The sequence below is a fragment of the Xenopus laevis genome, chromosome 2S, assembly GCF_017654675.1.
Source record: "Xenopus laevis strain J_2021 chromosome 2S, Xenopus_laevis_v10.1, whole genome shotgun sequence".
In the NCBI taxonomy this organism is placed as follows: domain Eukaryota; kingdom Metazoa; phylum Chordata; class Amphibia; order Anura; family Pipidae; genus Xenopus; species Xenopus laevis.
In genome coordinates, this window is record NC_054374.1 from 86599786 (window position 1) to 86623836 (window position 24051).

Below are 24051 nucleotides of genomic sequence, written 5' to 3' on the forward strand. Positions count from 1 at the left end.
CATAGGATTTACCGCAAATACCTTGAAACCTTATGGGGAAGGAACATTGAAGCTTGGTAGGTTTAAGTGCCAAAGTAGGTAGTCAAAGTTTTTTTTAAAGAGACAGTACTTCGACTATCGAATGGTTGAATAGTCGAACAATTTTTAGTTTGAATCGTTCGAATCGAAGTCGAAGGTCGTAGTAGCCTATTCGATGGTCGAAGTACCCAAAAAAAAACTTCGAAGATTTTTTACTTCTAATCCTTCACTCGAGCTTAGTAAATGTGCCCCTAGTTGAGACTAGGAATACCACACTTATTTATTCACTTATTTTTTCTTTTGTGAAAATAAAATAATACATACTGGCCCATAGATGAGATACAGGGCTGGCTGAATTCTATGGAGTTATGAGCATTAATAGCAGTGGGTGAAACTTGTTATTACAGTTTACAGTGTTAGACACATTTATTGATGTATTTATGTTTTCATAATGTTGCATTTTTTGCATGCTGTGGTGTATACCGGACATTCAGTACAGTCCATACCTAAACTGAAATTATTAAGATGTTTATAGGCCAAATCTGTTTTGTATTTCCTGTTCTTTGCTTCCATGTAATTCTATTAATGTGTAATGGAAGTATGACATTTCATAATTTACTGACCTGTGATGCTACTTCAAAGAACAGCACATAAGCATATCTAGGATTTGCTTACCTTGTTTATGACAATTAAATTATGTGCTGTATAGCAGCAGCGTGATGCATCTTTTATCTTCAGAATAAAATTCCTTGTGTAGCTTTAGGGTAATCTGTTATGGCGCTCCTGGTTTGTATTGCTTAGGCCTTTGACACATTGTGACTGTTTTGTCCTGTTATACAGCAGTTACAGAGATAGAGATTTCATTAGACTATGGGCATTAAAGTGTATTTAAATGTGAGCTACTAACGTGCTGGTTTCCCATTTTGGCAGTTCATACTCCAGGGCCTTGCTTGCCTTTAATTGGACAAATCTGACAAAATGTATGTTTTGAAATAAAATAAACTCAAAGTGAGCTTCATCAGAGCAAATGGATGGGAGGAGGAATGGGTAAAACGTAAGCAAAAACTTACATTTTTCATATTTATTTAATGCATTTTCAAGAACAGGCCTTGCAGAAACTATATATCCAGGTATAGACTGGGGGTTGGGGTCAAATTGGGATGCTTATGTGACCACAATGTGAGTCCAGCCTGTTGTGGAGCGCACAAAGGATTTCGTAGGAAAACATATCATTCAGTAATTATTTAGACCCACCCTCTTCCCTGTGCACATGCTTTTAAAAAGTGCACCCAATAGATATTTTTCACACACTTCTATTAAAAATGAAAAGGTACAAAGAGACGGGGTGTTGAATATGGTATTCTTTTTCCTTTAAGCACTCAGAGCTTATCTCTATGTAACCCTTTGGCCTATTGCCCTGCTTCAATTTGAATGGCTGCACAATAAATTATTTATAATATATCATATTTCTATACTATATTCAAGCCTCTGAAGCAAGCACACAGTTTATACCAGTGAAGCGGAATAGTGTATTTAAATTCATACAAAACACTTTCATTTTGTGTGTTACTCATCCTTTAAAAGTCAGATTTTCTTTGTTCTGTATGTTAATATAATTCTTGCATTTTACGCTATAAAAACAGATGCCACAATTACATTTCAGCACATTTTATTTATAGGCAGTATCATGTGACAATTTAGAAAATGCCTTATATTGATCGCTTTTTATTTAGAAACTATTCTTATGATCATCATGCATTTATGAAGCATACTCTGCAGAGCTGTAATATTCTGTAGAGCTGTAGTAATATAAGGGTGTGTTCACCCTAAATAATCAAGAAACGCTATGTAAAAATATATATTTTATATATCCTTTCCATTTTCCAGGTTAGTGTTTTACATTAATCTACCCATCCTAAAAAAAAAGCCTATAAAATCTGTGATATAAGAATGTTTATGTATATATCAAGTGGTCAAATATAGGGATATAAGTTTACTTTTTATAAAAGGCATTATTATTTGTGGACTGCTAACATTTTAATTGTTCAGGGTGTTATGTTGGTTGCTCAATTGATGAAAACGTGCCATTCCATTAACCTAATGTCCTGCCACTTGTTTTGCTGTATCCTCTAAGCTACTGCAGTCTGTATAGTCTGTATAGTCAAGTATAGACTTGACACATCACTCAGGTTGCCACTGATTATTATATTATTATTACATCAGTAATCATACCATTCCCTGTCCAGGGAATATTACAATCAAGCAGTTAGCCAGTGGTATAACTAGATATTATCGGGCCCACAGCAAATTGCGTATAAAGAACTTGTAAATGATTTGGAAGTTATTTGTGAATGCACTTGGTACTGATTACAGCTTCTGTCCCTATCTATTCTCTACACTGCTGTTTCTGACTCCTAAAGCAGTGTAGCAGTTAATATTTTAATATTCACCAAATGATTTTCCACACTGGAATGATTTCATTCCAGCATGGAATCAATTGTCTGAATCATAAATCCCCACATGCAGTTTGCTTGGGAATAAACAATTCACATATGTGTTGGTACACAAAGCTGCTGGTGAGGAACACGGTGTACTGACACCCAGTATGATAATGATAATGTTTACATGAAGCGAACATTATCATTCACTGTATGTGTCACAAAAACAGGGACAACTGCTGAAGCAGGTTCATATAGTTACCTCTGACACCACTTTGCTCTCTCTCATTACCATTACTCTATCTGCACGTACAACTTGTTTATAGCCTTATATAACATACAAAATAAAAATGTATGTGTTGGAAAAAACTGGGTCAAGACAGGGAGATTTTGCATTGAGGACATGACTGCACATGCACAGTAGAGCGAAAAGCTGAACTTTAGCAAAAATGCCGGCTATTTCGCTCTACTGCGCATGCGTCTGCCCTGGGAAATTTAAAAACCGAAGAAGCAGGAAGAGGGTGCTCATGGTGCTTGCTAGACAAACCCTGGGCTGGTGTGGTTTTCTGCTGATAGGAGCACCGGCCCGGGGTGTCCGGTAAGTAAAAGTAATAACTTGAGGGTGCTTAACTTTTGGCACCCAAAGTGTAAAATGGTATTCCTTCTCCCTAAATATAAAGGCTGTGCAAAATAAAAAATGTTTCTAATATAGTCATAAAAATGTAATGTATAAATGCTGGAGTAACTGAATGTCTAACATATTAGCATACCTCCCAACATTTAGGAAACATAAAGAGGGACAAAAAGATTTGGTGTGCATAGCATCGCAATTTTTTGGCCATGCCCATTGTTGTGGCCACGCCCCCTGTGTTAATTTTACATAATTTGGCAGGTAATGAAAGTTTGAACACAACTCTGTGGTTTTTATATGTTATTACAGTTTTGCAAATGAAGGTGAATTGGCCTTAAAGCTGTGAGTCTTCTTTCTTATCTTACAAAAGTATGTTAAGTATCTATTCTGGGCTGTCTGCCAGACCCAATTAAGTTAGAAACTTTGCATTTGTTTCTGGCTGTTCATTGCAGCAGATCAAAGAGAAACTCGGGACTTATCAGTACAAATCTGTGACAACAGGTTGAGCTGTCAAAAGCGGGATTGTCCGCTCAAAACGGGACAGTTGGGATGTATGCAATAGCCATAACACTACTTCCTGCTTTGCAGCTCCCCTAGGGGTATATTTATCAAAGAGTGAATTTAGAGGTCGCCACAATCCTCTAGAGTGAAATTCCACCACTCTCCATTCATTTCTATGGGATTTTGAAAGGCGTATTTCAATTTCACCCATTGATAAATACTCTTTTAAAAATCCCATATAAATGAATGGAGAGTGGCGGGATTTCATTCTAGAGGACTGTGGCTTTAAAGGGGGCCACATGGGTCATAAATGTTGAGTAAGTTTGGTTTTGATCCTCACCATACAGGGCAGATTCAAAAGCAACAGTTATGACCCATATGCCCCCCCTCAGGTCACTGACAGGTAACCAATCAGTGGAAACCAAGAGAGCTGCAAAGCGGGACAATTCCAACAAAATGATAAAATCTCTAAAAGCCCAAATTGATTAAAAATGGTCCAATAGGTTGTAGGTTTCTGGCATCAAATCTGAAAAAATAGCAGTTTTCGGCAACAAATCCATATGATTCACAGTTTTTCACGATTTTATCGATTTTTTTTGCACAAGAAATTTTAGGAAAAATGTTTTGATAAATGGGGGGGTCCATGTGGATTTGGACGGATTCGTTTTCAGAAAATAGTGAAAACTTTCAGATTTTGATAAATAACCCCCTGAGTGTTGGTGCTGCTGTTCTCTGCCTGTTTTGTTTTTGTTTTTTTGCAAGCTCAGTAAAATGAATCTGCTCAGTTTCCCAGCTCCATTTTCTGCACTTTAAAGTACAGCTTCTGCTTGCAATACAACCAACCTTTTCAATGCAGAAAATAGAGCTGGGCAAAAGAGTACATTTGCTTCTGTTAGCCTGCAAAGAAAAAAAAATTACAAAATACAATTATTTTTAATAATATAATATAATAATATATTTATTATTATATTTTTTTATAATCACATTGAATGTCCTAATCTAATTGTAATTTCTATTTCATTTAAAGTCAGATGCAAAGACCATTGTTATATCGCCCAAAAAATCTCCCCCAATGTCACCTCAAAATTATGGACACAGCCTATTGCAAAGCAGAAGTGACCATCACAGTTCTGGTAAGATAAGTGGGTTCTTTGGGGGGAAGGGGATGTGGGTACCTGTAATTTTCGTGTATGTTGCAGGATTGCCACACCCATATTGTAATGGAAAACTAATATTAAAATGGAATAATAGTGCTATTGTTTAATATATTCTTCAAAAATAAAGGTATGCACAAGAAGCATAAACTGTGTATGAATAATATACAGGTATAGGACCTATTATCCCATGCTCGGGACCTGTGGTTTTCCCGGAATATGGGTTTTTCCGTAATTTGGATCTTTATACTATAAGTCTACTACAAAATCATGTAAGCATTAAATAAACCCCCTAGGCTGGTTTTGCTCCCAAATAACAATATTAATTATATCTTTGTTTGGATCAAGTACAAGGTAGTGTTTTGTTATAACAGAGAAAAACTTTTGGATTATTTGGATAAAATGGAGTCTATGGAACTTTCTGGATAATGGGTTTCCAGATAATGGATTGCATACCTGTATTAAGAAGTAGGAATATAATCGATATGGAATTTCATGAAATATAAGGATGTGTGAAATGTTGAAATGTACACGATGAATTATACCTTATCATGTATCCTGTATTGATATCTCAAAAAAGTTTAAAACTTGGGAAACAGCCTATCTTGTACTATGTATAATGCTGCTGTATGGGCACTATTTGCATATTATTCTAACTTCTCATATTTTCTCTTGTTGCTGCAAGAGAAATGTGGCACATTTTCTTGCGGCATAAATTCTCTGTAGAAATTCACCAATGTACTCGAATAGTATCTTATTTAAGAAAAAACGTGAACGTCTAAAATTCGAGTGAATATTACCGAGGCAAAAACTCAAATTCGAATAGAATTCGATTGAATAGGGATGGGCAAATTTTTTCGCCTTGTTTCGCCGCAAAAATGACGCCCATAAACTTGTATGGTGTCGTCAAAAAAAAAGACCACGTCAAAAAAAGAAATTCGCCATGCGACAAAATTTTTTTGACGCCCATAGACTTTAATGGGCAGCGGCAACATTTCGCCGGCGGCGAATTTTTGGCGAAACAAGTCAAATTCGCCCATCCCTACGACTAAACTCAAATCACGTTTTTTCTCTGAAAAAAACTAAAATGTCAGGAAGGCTATTAACATGTTCAAATGGGTCACTGTCATTGACTTCTACATGAACTCGGCAGGTTTTAGGTGGCGTACTATCGTATTCGAGTTGTTCCCAGGGTCGAGAGATATGATAAATCTCGAATTGGAGTTGGATTATTCCCAACTGAATTTGTGAGTTTTGACCAAAGATCCGACTCAAAAACTAATTTACCATTCGAACTTTGAAAAATCTGCCACTTAGTTGGAAAATTCTCGTCTGAAAAAAAATTTGGAAAATTAGCAAGGAGGGGAATGATGTAGATAATGAGATCCAAAAGTGGCTGCTCGCTCTCTATAATGGTAGTTTGCCAGCATGATCTTGGAGAAATTTCTAACAGTGAAAATTCATTCTTGGTAGTAATAAGAGTATTATATCACTTTCCCTCTTTAGTACCGTATATACTCGAGTATAAGCCGAGTTTTTCAGCATCCAAAATGTGCTGAAAAAGTCTACCTCGGCTTATACTCGGGTCAGCGGGCAGTTGCTGAGATTGCAGTCACTTTTAATCATTCCTATACCAACAGTTCACTTGGGGAGAGACTGCAATATCACACAGCGCCCTCTGTTGGTTATATGAAAGTATAACAGTGCGCCCTCTGTTGGTTATATGAAAGAATAACAGTGACTGCAATAGCACACAGCGCCAGTGACTGCAATATCACACAGCGCCATCTGTTGGTTATATGAAAGAATAACAGTGACTGCAATATCACACAGCTCCATCTGTTGGTTATATGAAAGAATAACAGTGCGCCCTCTGTTGGTTATATGAAAGAATAACAGTGACTGCAATATCAAACAGCGCCCTCTGTTGGTTATACGAAGGATTAACAGTGATGGCAATATCACACAGCGCCCTCTGTTGGTTATACGAAAGATTAACAGTGATGGCAATATCACACAGCGCCCTCTGTTGGTTATACGAAAGATTAACAGTGATGGCAATATCACACAGCACCCTCTGCACATGGTAGTGGGACAGTGGGACAATGCACACAGTAATCCATTTGGCAATTCTCTGTCACCATCAACTTTGCAAAGAAGTCGGGTTGATCACTGGGGGGGATCGCTTTGGCGGAATGTGCGCTGCTGGGAGACTGGGCTGTAGTTGTGTCTAGGCTTATACTAGAGTCAATAAGTTTTCCCAGTTTTCGTAGGTAAAATTAGGTACCTCGGCTTATACTTGGGTCGGCTTATACTCGAGTATATACGGTAAATATGCCTCTTAGACGTGTTTGCATGTGGGAAATTGTACATAATACAAAATTGCTAGGTTTGCTCATCTTCCAGTCAGTAATTTATTTTGTATGCAAAGGACAAGTATTGATATTTGCTACATTTTAAACTATAATTTAAATTCACATGATATGTCTTATTAATTGTGTGTTGAGAAGGAACTTCTGACTGGGGACGTTTGTAGTATGTACTTGGGATACCAGTGGTGAAAGATACTTCATCACAGCTTTAAAACTCTGATTATCTAATACTTATCTTTGCATGTGATTACAGAGTAACTGCTACCTAAAAAGACATGCAATGCATCTATTACTGTATGTTTTAAAAATGTAATGTTTTTCTATTTTGTGCAAAAGAATATTGTATAGAATATAACCTCTTATAGATAACTGTACACGTCACATACTGGGAGTCATATATGCAATACAAGAATGAAGTGCTGCTTCCAGTGTTACCTGTTTGGTATCAGGTGCCTCCAGGTGTATGGCCCCAACACTGCCAAGGGCCCAGCTTTGAGGCTTGACAAAGGGTCTTGTATAGGCCCGAAACATTGCCATTATTATGAGCTAATAAACAACTCACAACTGGTTTAACAGCATTGGATGTGCCATTGTTTGTTCATACATACTGGGAGTCATTGACCAAGACCCCAGACAGAACTGCAAGATCACTGAGGGGAGCAAAAGCACACCCATTAGTGCTCATGCATAGAGTGCTTATGCCTGGGGTCTTTGTGCCAATCTCTGTCTGCCCCTACAGCAATGCCAAATGCAGAAAGGGCAAACCTTTAAATATAAGATGCACTGAGCCTGTTTTTCTTTTCACCCTGACTTCCACTTGGTAAATAAGGCCTAATAGGTTACATATATATAGATATATATACCTGTTACCTTTTCTTTTTTTGTATCGGGTTTTAATTGAAATACTGTCTATGTTCAACTCTCTCTGCTGTATACAAATCGAGAAAAGGTTGAATTTGCACTAGTGTGGTTACACATATACATCAGTACTGTTAACTGATCACCCTGAACATAGCTTGTGAATATTTAAATAAACCTGGGAATTTACTTTATTATTAATGTGTGGTGTTCTGATATAAAGGAGCGCTAACCTGGTAAATGGAACATTGGTCATACGTTGCCACAGAGGAAATTCTTTTATCCCAGGTATTTTATGTCCATTGTATTACAGTACCAGTGCATTATTTATTATATACAGTGATACAATAAAGGGGTTGCTCACTTTTGCATCAACTTATGATGCACAGAGAGAAAAGAAATTGCATCTGAGTTTCATTTTTTTATTTGTGTTATTAAGCTTTTTATTCAGCAGCTCACCTGTTTACAATTCCAGCAATCTGGTTGCTAGGGACCAAATTACCCTAGCAACCATACAATGATTTCAATAAGAGATTGAAATATAATTAGGGGAGGGTCTAAATAGAAAGATGAGTAATATCAAGCCTTACAGAGCTTTTCTTTTTAGATGGGGTAGGTGACCCCATTTGAAAGCTGGAAGGAGTCAGAAGAAGAAGGCAGATCATTTAAAAAAATAAATAATGAAGATAATTTGAAAAGTTGTTTATAACTGGCCACACTATAACATAGTAAAAGTTAACTTAAAGGTAAACCACCCCTTTAATGGTTGCCAAATAGGTAAAACCATTAGCAGGATTACTCAATATACAAAGATTCCAGCTTCAAAAAAGATGTAGTCTGTCTTGATATAAAAATAAATAGTGTAAATCAGATAGTTAACATTGTAAAGCAAATCAAAGCTATACAATTAGGTCTAACTGTAGCTCCCTTGACTATAATGTGCATTTTATATTTATTTACTCAGTTTGTTTTCTCTTATGTTTGTTTCCTGGTATTTCAGGTTTTTCCTTGCATCACATTGGTTAGCCACCTTGTATTTCTTTAAATTCAGTTAATTACCTCTCGGAGCCTTGTAACCATGCAACAGCAACCTCTGAGTCATGTGATGGATTCTTCCTTATTATTCCCTCTCTGCAGCAGCAGCAGCAGCATACGAGACTAGACAACCTGCACTACTTCAGCAGGATGGACACTTGCCATTGAACTATGAAAACCAGCCTGCACCTCTGCAGCTTTCACTTAGCCGGGTAAGCAAATCCATGCATAACCATATCATATACACCGCAGGAGCCCTGTGGGAATTCTCAGTCATATTCTGCATATACATATTTCATACTGTGCTGTGCTGACAACCATGGATCTCGCCAACAGAACTGCACAATCTAAAAATGGGATTCTTCCCCTATATATTCTCTTTCGAGCTATTCAGGTACCTGTTTGTGATTGCTCAATTACAGGTATAAAAACATAGATCAGTTAGGTTATAGAATAGGAAGACGCTGTGTTTCAATTGCAGCAGCAAAATGCTGACATGGTCTATCGGTTTGTTTTTTTGGCTTGTACTATATCATTCTCTGCTGCCTTCTACAATAATGCTATGATTTAAATAATAGCCAGCAGCTAATCAAGAATGTAAAAAGATATTTACGAAATTAGCAGTTTTTAAAAAAAAACATTTATGTTTATGGAGCCTTACACACTATGTGGACAGATGATTTCATTATGTAGAATAATATGCAGCATAAAGCAGCATAATATGCAATATATATACTGTATATATATATATATATATATATATATATATATAAATATATATATATATATATATATATATATACACACATACAGTATATATGGAGACTGTAAGTACACACTAGCATTTTGGTTTGTCACCAGTTTACCGACTCTATTTTTCTTTTTTTTTTCTTTTAGCAAGAATGAAACACAATTTTTGTGGATGTTGTACCATCTTCCTCAGTATAACTGCAAAATGTGCAGGCATTCTTGTTAGGTCTTATTCTTTGCTGAAACGGTTAATAGAGAGACATTTCCAGTTACACATCTTCTCTCCCGCAGAGTCAAATTTTAAGGTTTTTTGGGGGGGGGGTTGCAGAAAATATTTAATAAAACAAACAAAGATAATTGATATTTCCTGCATTAAAAACATCCATTTATTGTATGGCTTACGTCTCTTAGCTAAGGTTATGGAGAGGTGAACAAATGTTTCCCAGCACTGTGCTGTGCACAAAACAAGCCCAATCTGTTCTATTATTATCTTGCATTGGGAGTCTCATTTTTTTTTTAAACATATTATCTGGCTCCCTGATCATTAAAGAAGAAACTGCTTAATCCCAGTTACAGGGTGCTATAGTTTTATATGTGTCTATTTTGTTATTTTGTCTGTAGTCCTGGTAATAAAATGTAATATATCTATAACGAATGTACTTCAGATTATTTAACATTTCTGTTGCTGAATCAAGAAAAAGGAATTGATGTTAGAATGTATAGCTAATACTCTAAAGGTTCCACTAGGTAATCCACGCTAGGTAAATAATTTAGAACTGCACAGCAGAAATCCCTAGCTAGGATTGAGTGAGAATGCAACATCCTGTCAAAAATGTATTTCATTATCAAAATATTATATTTATTCAAGTTTCTTGACAACCTTTGGATGGATTTAGACAGATGTAAACTGGTCAGTTTTAATTCATGGTACAACGTCAACAGGGAATATCATTTTTTTTTTTTTGCTGCATACCAGCTGCACGTTGTTACAATAATCACATGGCTTGTTTTTGCTTTATGTGCACAGAATTGTAAAAAAATTATATTTAATAATCCCAAATTTTTACCATTAAAAGCTCATAAATATCATATTAAAAAGGTTTACAAACCATTCTGCCCATTTAGGTTTCCCAGCTTGAGACTGTTGAGCTGTAACTGTACTGTAGCTCTGTGGGTTACAGCAAGGGCTCTTACCCAACACTTATATAGGGAGTGCCAAATTTGATTTTTTTTTGTCATTTCTATTCTAGTGACCTAGAGCAAGCTCATTTAGTTCTTTAAGGTCAAATATTAGATGACTAGCTGTATGGAACAGCAACAATACATGAACTATTTTTTATATACCTGTACAAGTGAACAGGGTCTGAACTAGGGGTAGGCAAAAGAGCCAGTTGCTTAGGGTTTAACTTGGGGAGTACAAGGGGTAGCGAGCGGGAGAAGGGACAAGCGGTACTTGCCTTGGGTGCCAGTACATCCTGACCTAGCTTTGCTACTGAACAAAAAACTCTTACCTTTGTATTCTTTCAAAAATATTGATTTTTCAGTTCTATAAGGATAATATATCCCCTTATATATATCATTGGAAGAATGGGAATAACAATATGTTGAAAATGAAGAACAGGGGCTAATAATTAATAATAATTAATAAGTAGTGCCACAGGTCGGACACTTTTGCAGTACATGACTGCTGCATTGTGTATTTCTATGTGTCCATATGTGCATGCAGAGGCTTATTTTATCCTATTACGCTCCCTGTGCTGTAACATTAGGTAAACTGTACATTCACCTGTGTCCCCTCTGTCCCTGATCTTTCCAGTTTCTGTGAAAAAGAATATTTATTGCCCTTAAAGTGGTAGTTTTCTCATCATTTCCCCAGGTTTTTATATATATATTGATATACTGTATATTTAAAAAGTTCAGTGGATTTGTTTATTCTGCCTTCGGCCAAAGCTCTTATCTCAGCCTCTCTCTTTTTAGTGTGCAGCCAATAATACAAACATATAATACATATTTGAACTTATTACATAGTTACATAGTTAAGTTGAGTTGAAAAAAGACCAAAGTATATCAAGATGAACCCCTCCAAATGAAACCCAGCACCAGTGTCGGACTGGCGGGATACCAGGAAAAGTCCCGGTGGGCCAAGGTGTCAGTGGGCCCTCATGCTGCTAAATATTTGGCCTATTTCATCGTCATTCCCTATTTTTATGAGAACAAAGTGGCTAAATAGATGGAATAACAGGTTATAGTATTATAGTATGTAAAGAAAAGAGACTAGGAGAAAAGAGGTCGAGTGAGGAGAGGAAGAATAATAGTACTTATAGAGTGGGCCCCTAGTCAAAGGTTTTTGGGTGGGCCCCTGGTGTGCCAGTCCGACACTGCCCAGCACCCATACATACACACACGCTTTTAGAATCACAATAGCACAATAGCATTGTGATATTTCACAAGAATTTCCATAGATTACCAGGGAAGTCGCTAAGGAATTCTGCAACTGAAACATATAAATTGACAAAGGAGATATTATAAATATCATCAACTTCTAATACAGTATTATGTCACAGCATATGGTATTCCTCATAGTAGACTTTTGCAAATTATAATGCTATAATGCAGATGTTTTAAGGGCTATTGCCCCTTTCTTCGGTGTATTGAGGACGGGGCAGTAGACCTTTAAAGGAACAGTAACACCAAAAAATGAAAGTGCTTTAAAGGAATGACACTATAATGTAGTGTTGCCTTGCACTGGTAAAATTGGTGTGTTTTAATATCGTTTTAATAACAATAATTTATATAAACAAGTTGCTTTGCAGCCATAGGGGCAGCCATTCAAGCACAAGATATCCAGTAGATAACAACAGATAAGTACTGAAGAAGCCCATTGTATACTACAGAGCTTATCTGTTATCTGCTGTATATCCTGTGCCTTTTCTCCTTTTTTAGTTTTGAATGGTGCCCCATGGCTACACACTCTATAGTAGAGTTTCTGAAGCAAACACAACAGTTTTACTAGTGCAGGGCAACAGTACTTTATATTTTCATTACTTTAAAATACTTACATGTTTTGGTGTTACTGTTCCTTTAAAACATCTGCATGCTGTTCCATCCAATTTATGCCAGATACGGTAGGTGTGCCAGGTAGGCAGGTATTTTTTTATTCTTTACCCTGGCAGTATCTTGGATCTTTCTTCCATGGAATCTCCCTCTGACCAGAGAAACATGAAACCCTTAATATTATTTTGCTGCCCTATCCATGCATATATTTACAAGAGAGACCAGCAGTGCTGAACTCAAAGATAGAGTTAAGCTTATATTCAGTTTTAAAATCTGACATGGGGCTAGACATATTGTCAATTTCCCCGCTGCCCCCAGTCATGTAACGTGTGCTCTGATAAACTTCAATCACTCTTTACTGCTGTACTGCAAGTTGGAGTGATATCTTCCCTTCCCCCCCCCCCGCAGCCTAACAAAAGAACAATGTTTATGTAATGAGATAGCAGCTCCCTAACACAAGATAACAGCTCCCTGTTACATCTAAGAACAGCACTCCATAGTAAAAGCCATGTCCCACTGAGACTGATTCGGTTACATTAAGTAGGAGAAATTACAGGCTGCCAAAAAGTAATTCCATCCTAAAGTGACATGACTGGGGCAGCTGGGAAACTGACAAAATGTCTAGCCCCATGTCAGATTTTTGAGAATTGGATTTCAGTGCTCTTTTGAGAAATGGATTTCAGTGCAGAATTCTGCTGGAGCAGCACTATTAACTGATGCGTTTTGGAAAAAACATGTTTTTCCATGACAGTATCCCTTTAAGCTCATGCATACTTTTGCCTTTGACAATTTTATGGCATTCCATAACGGCCTAAATACCTATTAGTGCATTAAGTACTGTAACTCTTACATATGAAAAAGACACAAACAGACATGTTTAGTATACATAAGGGATAGAGGGCTTTTCTGTATGCAATACCAAGTCTGTGGGACACAGGTACCTCTTGCAAAACATTACAGTTTTACTTACCCTATTGAAAAATGTCATGTTCTACTGACGTCCCACTTTACATCCTTCAAACAGTTTTAAACAATGCACAAGAAATTTTGTGAACAAGAAAGTAAACTGTCTTTTTGCCCTAGTTGGCACTTAAAATTGTTTTGGTTATAATCTGAATGATCCCTCTCCCCCATATCCTCTATTATAAGTCTGGCTCTATTAACCAGTGAGCCGATGGAGTTCAAATTTACTAAAGCGCGAAGCGGCTGACGCTAGCACAAATTCGCCAGCGTGATGTCATTTAGTTACTTCGCGGATTTACTAACGGGTGCTGGCGTAAATTCGCTAGCACTACTTCGCACCCTTACGCCAGGCGAAGTTGTGCTCTTTTGAAGGAATGTAACTACGCTAATTCACTAACTTGCGCACTTTACTGAACGTTACCTCTTGCGCCAGACTTTACTTCGCCAGGTCAGACCAGGCGAAGTTCGATACAATAGATAGGAGTTTGTCCAAAAATAGTTTTTGGAAATTTTTTTTTTCTAAGTCCCAAAAAACACTGGCGTCTTTTACTTTTTTAAGGGTGTAAATTTTTTAGGGGGTACCCTCCTTCCCCCCTACATTTGGTAACATATGGCAACTCAACAATACAGTGGGCACATGTGTAGGGCAATATAACACCTTTATTTTATTTTTTAAAGGTTTCCTGGACTTGTGTAGTGTAATGTCGTTTCTGCAGCATATACGTCCATTATATTTTAACTTTGCGCCGTATGAAAATTAGGCATCGATAGCGTAACTTTTCCTTTGCCTGACGAAGTAACGGTAGCACAACTTCGCTACCGTTCGCCTCCCTGAGCGCACTTTCGCATTTTAGTGAATTTGCGTAGCGCTGGCGAAACTACGCCTGGCAAAAGTGCGGCGAAGCTGTTGCAACTTCGGATCTTAGGGAATTTGCCCCATAGAGTTATCTATTGTAAAGGGAGTTTAAAACAGATGTCTAATATCATCTTTGTATATTGGTTAAAAGAAACAAGTTTCAGTTACAGCATACAAAAACTGGTGCAAACCCATGCCATGGCAGGTTACACTAATATTTCACCACTTAAACAAAGTGACTTCCTATGTAAAACCTTGACAACACAGTGTCTTTTTACATTTGCGATATTCTATGACATTATACATTTATCACACGGTACGTTAGCAATATCAGTCATGGCCACTACAGTCATGTTTTAAATCATAATCATAATAATGTACAGTAAACATGTTTATGTCACATGATAAATGGAGGTTTGAATACTTCTTTAAAACATTTTAAAATGTCAAATTAGGTCTACTTGGGGATGGGAAGGGGGAAGTGTTTTATTAATCTTTATTGACAAAGCAATAACTATTTTTACACAGCTTTCACTCTCAGCTGAAAGAGAATCACTTGATGATTTTAGTAATTACTCCGAGGACCCCTGGAGGATAACAGAAGAACAGCGAGACTATTATACTAACCAGTTTATAACACTTCAGCCTGACCTAAAGTCCTTAATTTCTGGTAACTGTATTTTTGTTTAAATACTGTATAGCTTTATGCTATAAGGAATTGTCACACTATAGGCCATATTCAGTTTAACAAGAAAATGTATATACTAGTTCAGTTCCAAATTTCCCCATAGATTTTACTAGTTAATATTGCACGAGTCACTGAAAATATCCTATTTAACATATCAGAAATCGAAAGGATAATTTATAAATACAGCGCAGTATACAAAGTGCAGTTTATGAATGAAGATGACCATATTATTTTCCACAATGCAGCATTTTCTCCAAACTAATCCTATTAACAAATTGCTGTAAGTGGTGACTATAAAGATTTTCATTCATCCAGGTCATAGTATATCTAATATAATAATTAAAAAAAACAACTGGACTTGCCGAGTAATTATTGAAGACGTTTCACTACTCATCCGAGCAGTTTCTTCAGTTCAAATGACTGGTGTGGGAAATTCTCTGCATATAGGCTCTTCCACTAATCCAATCACAACGTCACATTGTAAATCTTCAGAGAGGTGACATCTGAAATTCACAGAGGTGTTGATTCTGTGTAGTTACTGTGATAGGATTATCAATGTGTCATGCAACTCCTAGAAACAGTGGTGTAAGTGGTGTTAATGACTAGGTGCTAGGCCCCCAGGATAGTTTTCTGACACATTCTCTTGCCCTTATTGGATTTGATACCTTGTTTGGACTGATTGCCTGGATGATCCTGCCTAGTTATGTATTTCGGATCTTCCACTTATCCCCTGCCTTTCCTCCACTAACCGTACCAGCCTTACTAAGTGTACTGTTTTCAGTTCTTAGACAACCTCCTGCTTGCCTTTCTTAACAGCCTTTCTCTTCCAGCAGTCATTATTATCATTCTGCATAGTTCCACACTGCACTACTGACTGAATGCACAATTGCAATTTTTTTTTTAATTTTCCATAGGATCTGTTGCAAAGAACTTTTTTACCAAATCAAAGCTCCACATTTCAGAGCTCTCACATATATGGTAAGAAGATATCCATTACTTTAACAAATTTTGTGTTTTAAAACGTACATGTGTGTCATAGTATAAAACAGAAAAATCTAAATATGGTTAGTCAACATGGTGCTTTAACTACCTACAAATTCATATCTTCACATTTTCATATCTATGCGTCTCCTTGACGGTCCCTTGTGACATGAAAGGTCCCCCCATAAGGGACATTGACGTCCCTTGTGGATCGAATAGCGTAGATAAGAAGATGGAGTTAATAACAATTTGTGCCACATTGTTTCACAAAAGACTAGTGCCACGAGTGGTGAGTGCTGATGTACGGTGAGTGTGTATATATATATATATATATATATATATATATATATATATATACACACACACCTTGGAGTAATTTCTTTTGGGATTTGGTAAAAACACTATCACCCTATACAGACACACACACATACTGTAGGTAATTTGCAAAATTTGTCTTTCATTCAGAGCAGGCTAATATGTGAAACATATATTTCTGCCATAGAGAATATAATCAGCCCATAATATATTGTTTTTACTGACAAACATCTGCTTTACCCACAATTTAGTAATTATTCTGTGGCTTTTTGTTCCTCAATGCAGGGATCTTAGCGATGTAGACTGTGATGGAGCTTTAACACTGGCTGAATTCTGTGCTGCTTTTCACCTCATTGTTGTAAGGAAGAATGGCTATGAGGTGCCAGATACATTGCCCCAGACTTTATTGGCAGAAATCATTCAAACTGGTGAGCAGATTAGGCTAATTTTGTAACAATAAATTTCATATTTCTGAGGCTTGTTCTTAGCTGTAGAACAAACATCTCTGTTTATTTCAATAAAAAGTCACACAGGACTTGATATTCTCTGGTAAACGGGTATAACAAAAATGGAAAATAAATGTTAGAGTGGAGCTTTGTTTTTTAGTATTTAAAGGTGCAAAAACAGCTTGTATCCGATTTGCTTGCAAATATAATTGATAATATGATAAATAATGCTGTTGTGTTAGAACAGATTCGTTTTCTGCTCCTCAAAGCCCCATTCTATTCAGTTCTGCACCATCCAGTTCATCAGAGGACAATCCTTTTATCTTTAGTTCTGCTTTTTGTTCTGTGCCATATGGCATATTTGAACGAGGACACTTCCGTACTACAAGTAGCCTGTAACAAGGATATGAAAACATGCTTTACACTGAATCATAAAATGGTACAAATCACCCGTGGCAATTGCCACTATGTCCTGTGTCCTTTCTATTTGAAAGATATATAGTAAGATATGCAGCACCGCATGTTTTTAGGCAGTAGCATTAATTCAGATATGCATAAAATACGCTGCTCACCCTGGCAACAGAACTGACCTTCATCCACTGTATGAACCCCGGGCTGTTGTCTAGATCGTGACACTAATAGGTCATTCCATAGTAAAAACATAATGTAACAAAGGTCATTCACACATAATGTTGGCACTTTATAAATTCATGTTGATAATAATAATAATAATAATAATAATAAAAACAATAATGCTCCTTGGCCTGTTATTTGTTTAATTTAACTGTATACTGAAATTAATGCCTGCCTGGTCAACAGGAAATAATATAAAATGTGTTTACACGCTCTGTTTTACGCCATGGGGCTGCGCAAATGCAGGACCAAATAACAGATGATGTTGATGGTTACCCAGTGCTGCTGGCAAGTCAGTACTCACAGGGAACTGAGATATTTTGTCACAAGTCAGGCCCTTCAGCATCTGCAGCCTCTGGTACGCCTGCAGATATGCAATTATCTTGATTGCTTTTTAGCTAGCATTTTAGTTAGCAATAGCAGTATATCTATAGGCACTTTAAGATTTTATTATAAAGATATGGTAGCCAATAACAATTTTCTATTTGCAGTTTCATTAAAGCCGATTTCTGGTGATGCATATGAGGGCTGTCATGGAACAAGCACACTTTGCCATAGCAGAAAAGAGGTACATATGATCAGCAGTTCATTATCAGGATAAGTTACTGTACTGTAATAGTCATGCAACTGTAATTTCACCTTCTGGAATGGTGAGGCAAATGAAGCTACAAAGAAAATGTTATTTTTCTTTTAGGACAAGGCTAAAAAAATATGCAGCTGCTGTTAAACTGCAACTTTCTACATGCTTGATAGCAAATGGTTGTGTACAGCTGCAGAGAATTTTCATAAAACATCAGCTGAAGGGCCTATGATGGTCACATGATCATAAGATAAGATACTATAAATTAATACACAGTACGGGTAATTAATTGTCAAATATTTCCAGTCATGACCTGCATAATATTGTGCAGGGCTGGGTTCTTATAAATTAATTTCAGACATTAATTGTTCTGTGGAATAGAAAAAAAATGCTATCATTTGGGAAATAATATTAATGTTCATGGCCCGAGTTAATGAAAGCGCTGCCTTATACCTGTTAATACTGTGCTTTGTGTTTTTGTCAGACACTGCATAAAGCACTAGGGGAAAGCCTGTAGCTAATCTGCATCAGCACCAGCCACAAATGCTTAGTGTATTGTGCTCTGAGTCTGATTGCCAAAATTTTGTGCTAATTAGCAGTCATAGCAGTTGTGCCTGGTGTTGGTAAATGAGTCATATGTCTTGCACTGTGGTTGAAGCCTATTGTGAAAAATCTTGAAATTATCTGTTTAAACCTGCTGTTTTTTTATCAGCAATTAAATATTTCCCTGTGATTACATTCCCCTTTTATGCATATGTGTTATGCCCTCTAAGGCCACTAAATGGAAATACATTTGCTCTTAGTTAATAGAAATATTTACTTTAAATCTGTCTGGCTTTTTTGCTCATATCCATCTTGCAATCAGCTAGAAACTGTCTGCGAGGACCCTGCAACATCAGAACCACTGATTCTCTTTGATGAGGAAACTAGTGCTACTGAGCTAGTGAGTAATAATTTAAATGCCTTGTATTTAGCCTTACTAGAGTTCTTGAACAGATATATATGTTGCATGAGTGTGTCAGACTTTTCAAGACTATTATATTCTGTACCATTGCAGTTCAATCCATAAAGTATTTTGGAAGCAGACAGATCATATAGTCCAGTAATATCCTAGTATGGCCTGGCTAGTTCAGTGAATTCTCTTCTTCAAATATTCATGTACTGGAATGTGCATGATATAATGCAAATGCTGCCTTTTTAAAAAGTATAATAAACCTATTTATTCCTTCTGCAGCACAGAAGCAATGCATAAATAAAAGAAAAAGCTGACATATTGTCCCCATGCACAGACCAGTAAGCTGTTGATTCTGTCTCGAACTATTGGCCTGTTTAAGGTATTGTACCTTAATTTTCCCTCAGTTTCCCTGCATTATTCATTTTAATATTACCACTAAAGGGTAACTTTCTAAAAAAGAATCAGAAAGGAACTTCTCCCTTCAAAATTAGGAAGGGATATTTTGCAGTTTTGTCCTTTTCCTAAATATTGGCCAAAAAGTAAATAGGTACTTGGGTTAGATATGGGGTATGAGTTAATGTCCCTTTCAGCCTATAGAATTGTATAACTATTCAATTATTATTAAAAAAAAAATCAATAATCTGTTATGTTCATTTAATGTTAATAATAGATCTACCATCCATAAATAAAACTCAGTGAAATATTCTTCATTCAGTGTCTGTTAATTAAAGAAAATAATGTGGATTGTTATGCAAGATATGTGATTTGTTCTTTTATTTATGTTTTACCCCTAAGTAGTAGGCTCTGTGATGCTGCAGGCACATGACAAATACCCACGCTATCCTACTCTAAAAGCAGCCGTTTTTAGCTGATAATTTGGAACATGGTGCTAGAATCCATAAATAAGCCACTGCATAAAAAAACTGAAGTTAAATAAGTAATGATGAATGGTATGTACTGTAATGCATTCACTAATGACTGAAGCAGAAATTAGCATTTAACGCTTCAATTTCCTACATCATCCATGTGGTGGCAGTAATGCAGCGCTGTGATAGGACTAAGGCATAGATACTGTAAAACTGGCTCTGCACACTGCATCAGAATGATAGAGCTGTTTTCATTAAATTAGTTTAGGTTCTTATTAAATAATGTATAACAAAAACAGGCTATAGGTAATGGAACCCCTTTTTCAATGACCACAGAAACATTTTCAGGGAATGGGAAGCACCATTACAGATCGTGGATCTTCATGTTTGCCTTTTTGGGGATGAATCGGCTTATGTTGATATGAGCAGTTCTTCCCATTTGAGTATAATTTCAATAAAACACGTAGATCAGTTAACACAGGCAGATCTTTCTGATGAATTCACCCATCATTTTGTGCCCAGAAACAGTCAGTGTTGGTGATGCAATATATTTAAACAAATGATTTTATATTTTAATTAGTCCTCTGCAGCAACACCATTAGATCAGAACGAATTGACACAAGATTCAGCTGAGAATGATAAACAAGGTATGAAACTGCTTTACTGGGAAAGTAGTAAGATGTGGACGCTTTTTGATCAACATTATCATTTTAGTGGTTTTAGAGGTTTTTGAAACCACGACTTACATTCTCTAAAACCATGAATGTCATGGAATTTTTAAAAGATCAAAATATAAAAAGTTGAGAAGAAAAAAGCGCTGAACGATCTGAAAAAAATATGAATATCTATAAAATTTGAGTTTTATTCTAATCAAATACTAGCAAAAAAAAATCTGAAAACCTATAAACGTCTGAATTGTTAAAAACAGTCCAATAAGTCCAATAACTGAGATGGTTTTTGAGCTGCCATATACCAATGATATGAATTATTTACTAATAAGCCTTATATATATTATATATATATATATTTGTGCAGCTTAAAAGTTCCATGAATTGGACATTCTATAACATACCATAAATTAATTTATAGATGAATTTATAGATTTAATCAAAGGCTTTACTGTACACACAGGCAGCTTGTGGCCAGTATTTTGAGAAATTTAACACAGTGTTAACCTATGGTTGTTAGGCCCTCCTCAATTTTTAATTAAAAATGTATAGATATACTATAGGTAAGCCTCTATTTATTTACATACTGTATGCCTGTTTACAATGACTGTATGAAAAGCAAATCAATTATAAAGCTCTGTGGAAATATTTTGACAGTTGTTATCTGTATTTGAGGCACCAAGCTGCCTGATCCTACCGACTGAAATACAGGGGATGATTTACTATTTGAGTGGGTGGTAAAACATATCAAATGTGCTTGTGCCGATTCTTCTAAATGTTCCAGTCCTCCTGGAAGTAATATAAAGAATATAAAGGCTGTAACCATGAGCAGAATGATGATGCCATCAGTAACTCTGCATAATGAAATTAGTTTATAAGCTTCAGCTAAAAAATGAAATATCTGCAAAATAATGCAGCAAGGGACAGGCTATTGAAGTTCTTCCCACTAGGTTTTCTACAGGGGCACTGCGCTAATGAGGCGAAGTTCAGAAACTCCCCTCAGGTGGCAATTCCCCACTGGTTACCAGGGGTGGTCAAACAGGAAATTTGGATCTTTTAGCACAGTTGTACTCTCTGCACTAGCATCCTAGACCTCCTTGGACCCCTCCAGCGGAGGGGCCCCTAGCTTTCCATTTGCCTGTTGGCTAGAGTTTCTGGGGTATTTATGAAAATAAAGGTGATTCGGGGCTCAGCATTTAAAGTCTAGCTACACATATTGTACTTTGTTACTTTTATTCAACGTAACACTTTTTGCTTTGGTTTTCTTTGAAATTAGACTCAAAACTAAGTTTCCCTTCAGTAGAGGTCAAATCCTTCAAGTCTTTTAAACCCGGTAAGTTAAACTGCATTTCTCCCGTATATCAGCTGAAAGAAAAGACCAAGACACATGTCACATGTGGTGGATTATTTTAGAAAATTTCTTCCAAAAATAATCTCAAAACTATAGTGCTTGTTACTCAAAAGACATGTAAACCCTCAAAACAGATTCATGTGAAATTGTTCAAATTGTTCATAGAGTAATTGCACTTCTGCAGTTTACAGAAACCTTTTTTACACATTTTAATGATATTAGCCATTTTTACTCTGCTACCAGGACCGGACTGGGGGGCCCAGTGTGGCTATTGGCTTACTCTTTTCTACTCTTTTCTAAGCAGTTGATTTCCATCAACTTCTGAATTTTTCTTCAGGCCAATCAGAACTGAACAGCAGATGGCAGTGTTGTTTCATTTTCATTAAATTAGCATTGCAAAAATTTAAATAATCAATGTAAATTGTGTTCAAAGGATTACTCTGAAAACTTTTATATGAATTTGTTTTTAGGGTCTACATTTCCTTTAATTTATGAAACACGAACAGAAGTACAGATAATAGTGAAAGATACATTTTCAGGTGAAGAGTGGACAAAATAATTGCCCATTGTTGCTGTAGCCTTTCTTAAGAAACAGAGAGAAAGAATGCCATATGTACATGTGACATTATTCTTGGGTGACTAGCATTTATATTGTATGGTATATGGTATATCTTCTGTATGATTTTAATGTTTTTAGATGTTATGTTGTTAGTAAGTTACATAAGGATACTCTAATTAGAGAGGTGGTTAATTAAGGTTAGGGCCAGGCGAGGCTGCAGGCTGATTTCCACCCCCGACTGCTGGCAGAATCCTCCTCTGTGTTAGTGTCCAGAAGCCTTGGGTCGGCTCCAGTGTGAAGACACTCAGTGGATTTTGGCGAAGAGATGCGAGAGTTTGCATTTTGAGCTGAAATCCACCCAAATGTTTGCGCCGGATCCGACATAAGGTTTCCAGATGCGAAAACAGAAGAGGATTCAGCTAACGATTGGGGGCTGAAATCGTCCTGCAGATTTCAGCAGTCTGATTAGGGACCCATCTGGTCCTAGCCTAAAAGGCCAGTAACATTTTAGTTTATAGCATTACATCACAGAGTTATTCTTCATCTGTAAATGTCGTGATGGAGGCAACCAGGCAGGATAGTAGAACCAGGCAGGATAGATCAACTGTGTAGAACAGATAACTGTGTTGAACAGATAAACTATGCAGACAGCTTTGCTTTCGGTAGCACATTGCCGATAAATAGGGGTTAGATGTCATTACTGGTTATGTTTTAGTAGTGGCAGCACTGGATTGCAGGTTGTGTAAAACTTTCAAAGTGTAAGTATTTAAAAAAAGTAAAGTTATTTAAATGTATAGCCTCATTTTGATAGCTAAAGAAAAACCACAGTAACACGTATCCACAATAGAATGAATACAGACAATAGGAATAATCCAGAGACACTGAATTAAAGTACATTGACAGTCTATAATGTCTAATAGCTGAGCAAGTAATAAAATGCAGTTTCAGCACAAGTACAAAGTAGGTCAGGCAAGCATAATTCCTTGCTATTCCTTCCTTAGCTAGGCAATGCAGTCACACTTTTGTTAGCTGATTCCTATGCCAGGTTTTTCTTTCTCTTTTAAAGAACATATACATTATAAGTAGGCTTCTCCACACCATCCATACAATATCAGATGCATTATAATAACCATATTGCACATAAAAAATCAGATGGACCTCTGCGATTCGTCTGTTCTTGACTTCATAACTTTGGAATGATCAATCACTCTACAGTCAGCCTGCATATGGCCATTTTATGCCTCTTCATACACACAATCTGCATCACCCACAAGCTGGCTTCTATAAATATATACCATTTGTATTTTACAGGCATCCATCAGGAATCATACACAAGGCCAAGATCCAGGTAAGAATACTCTGGATAAGACCATATTGTA

At 36.6% G+C, this 24051-nt stretch overlaps 1 protein-coding gene across 3 annotated transcripts in view; it reads left to right on the plus strand.

The window, feature by feature from the left end:
* reps2.S (RALBP1 associated Eps domain containing 2 S homeolog) overlaps positions 1 to 24051 on the plus strand; it is a 65585-nt gene that overhangs the window by 16278 nt on the left and 25256 nt on the right. For 2 of the 3 annotated variants that reach the window (XM_041584102.1, XM_041584101.1), the window contains exons 3-11: positions 9110 to 9219; positions 15159 to 15300; positions 16233 to 16296; positions 16900 to 17042; positions 18185 to 18261; positions 19139 to 19216; positions 20675 to 20741; positions 22039 to 22095; positions 23984 to 24020. In XM_041584102.1, coding sequence (XP_041440036.1) covers positions 9110 to 9219; positions 15159 to 15300; positions 16233 to 16296; positions 16900 to 17042; positions 18185 to 18261; positions 19139 to 19216; positions 20675 to 20741; positions 22039 to 22095; positions 23984 to 24020 — 775 coding nt within the window. Of the gene's footprint in view, positions 1 to 4615; positions 4722 to 9109; positions 9220 to 15158; positions 15301 to 16232; positions 16297 to 16899; positions 17043 to 18184; positions 18262 to 19138; positions 19217 to 20674; positions 20742 to 22038; positions 22096 to 23983; positions 24021 to 24051 lie in introns of all 3 variants that reach the window. The other variant, XM_041584103.1, reaches the window with a different exon arrangement.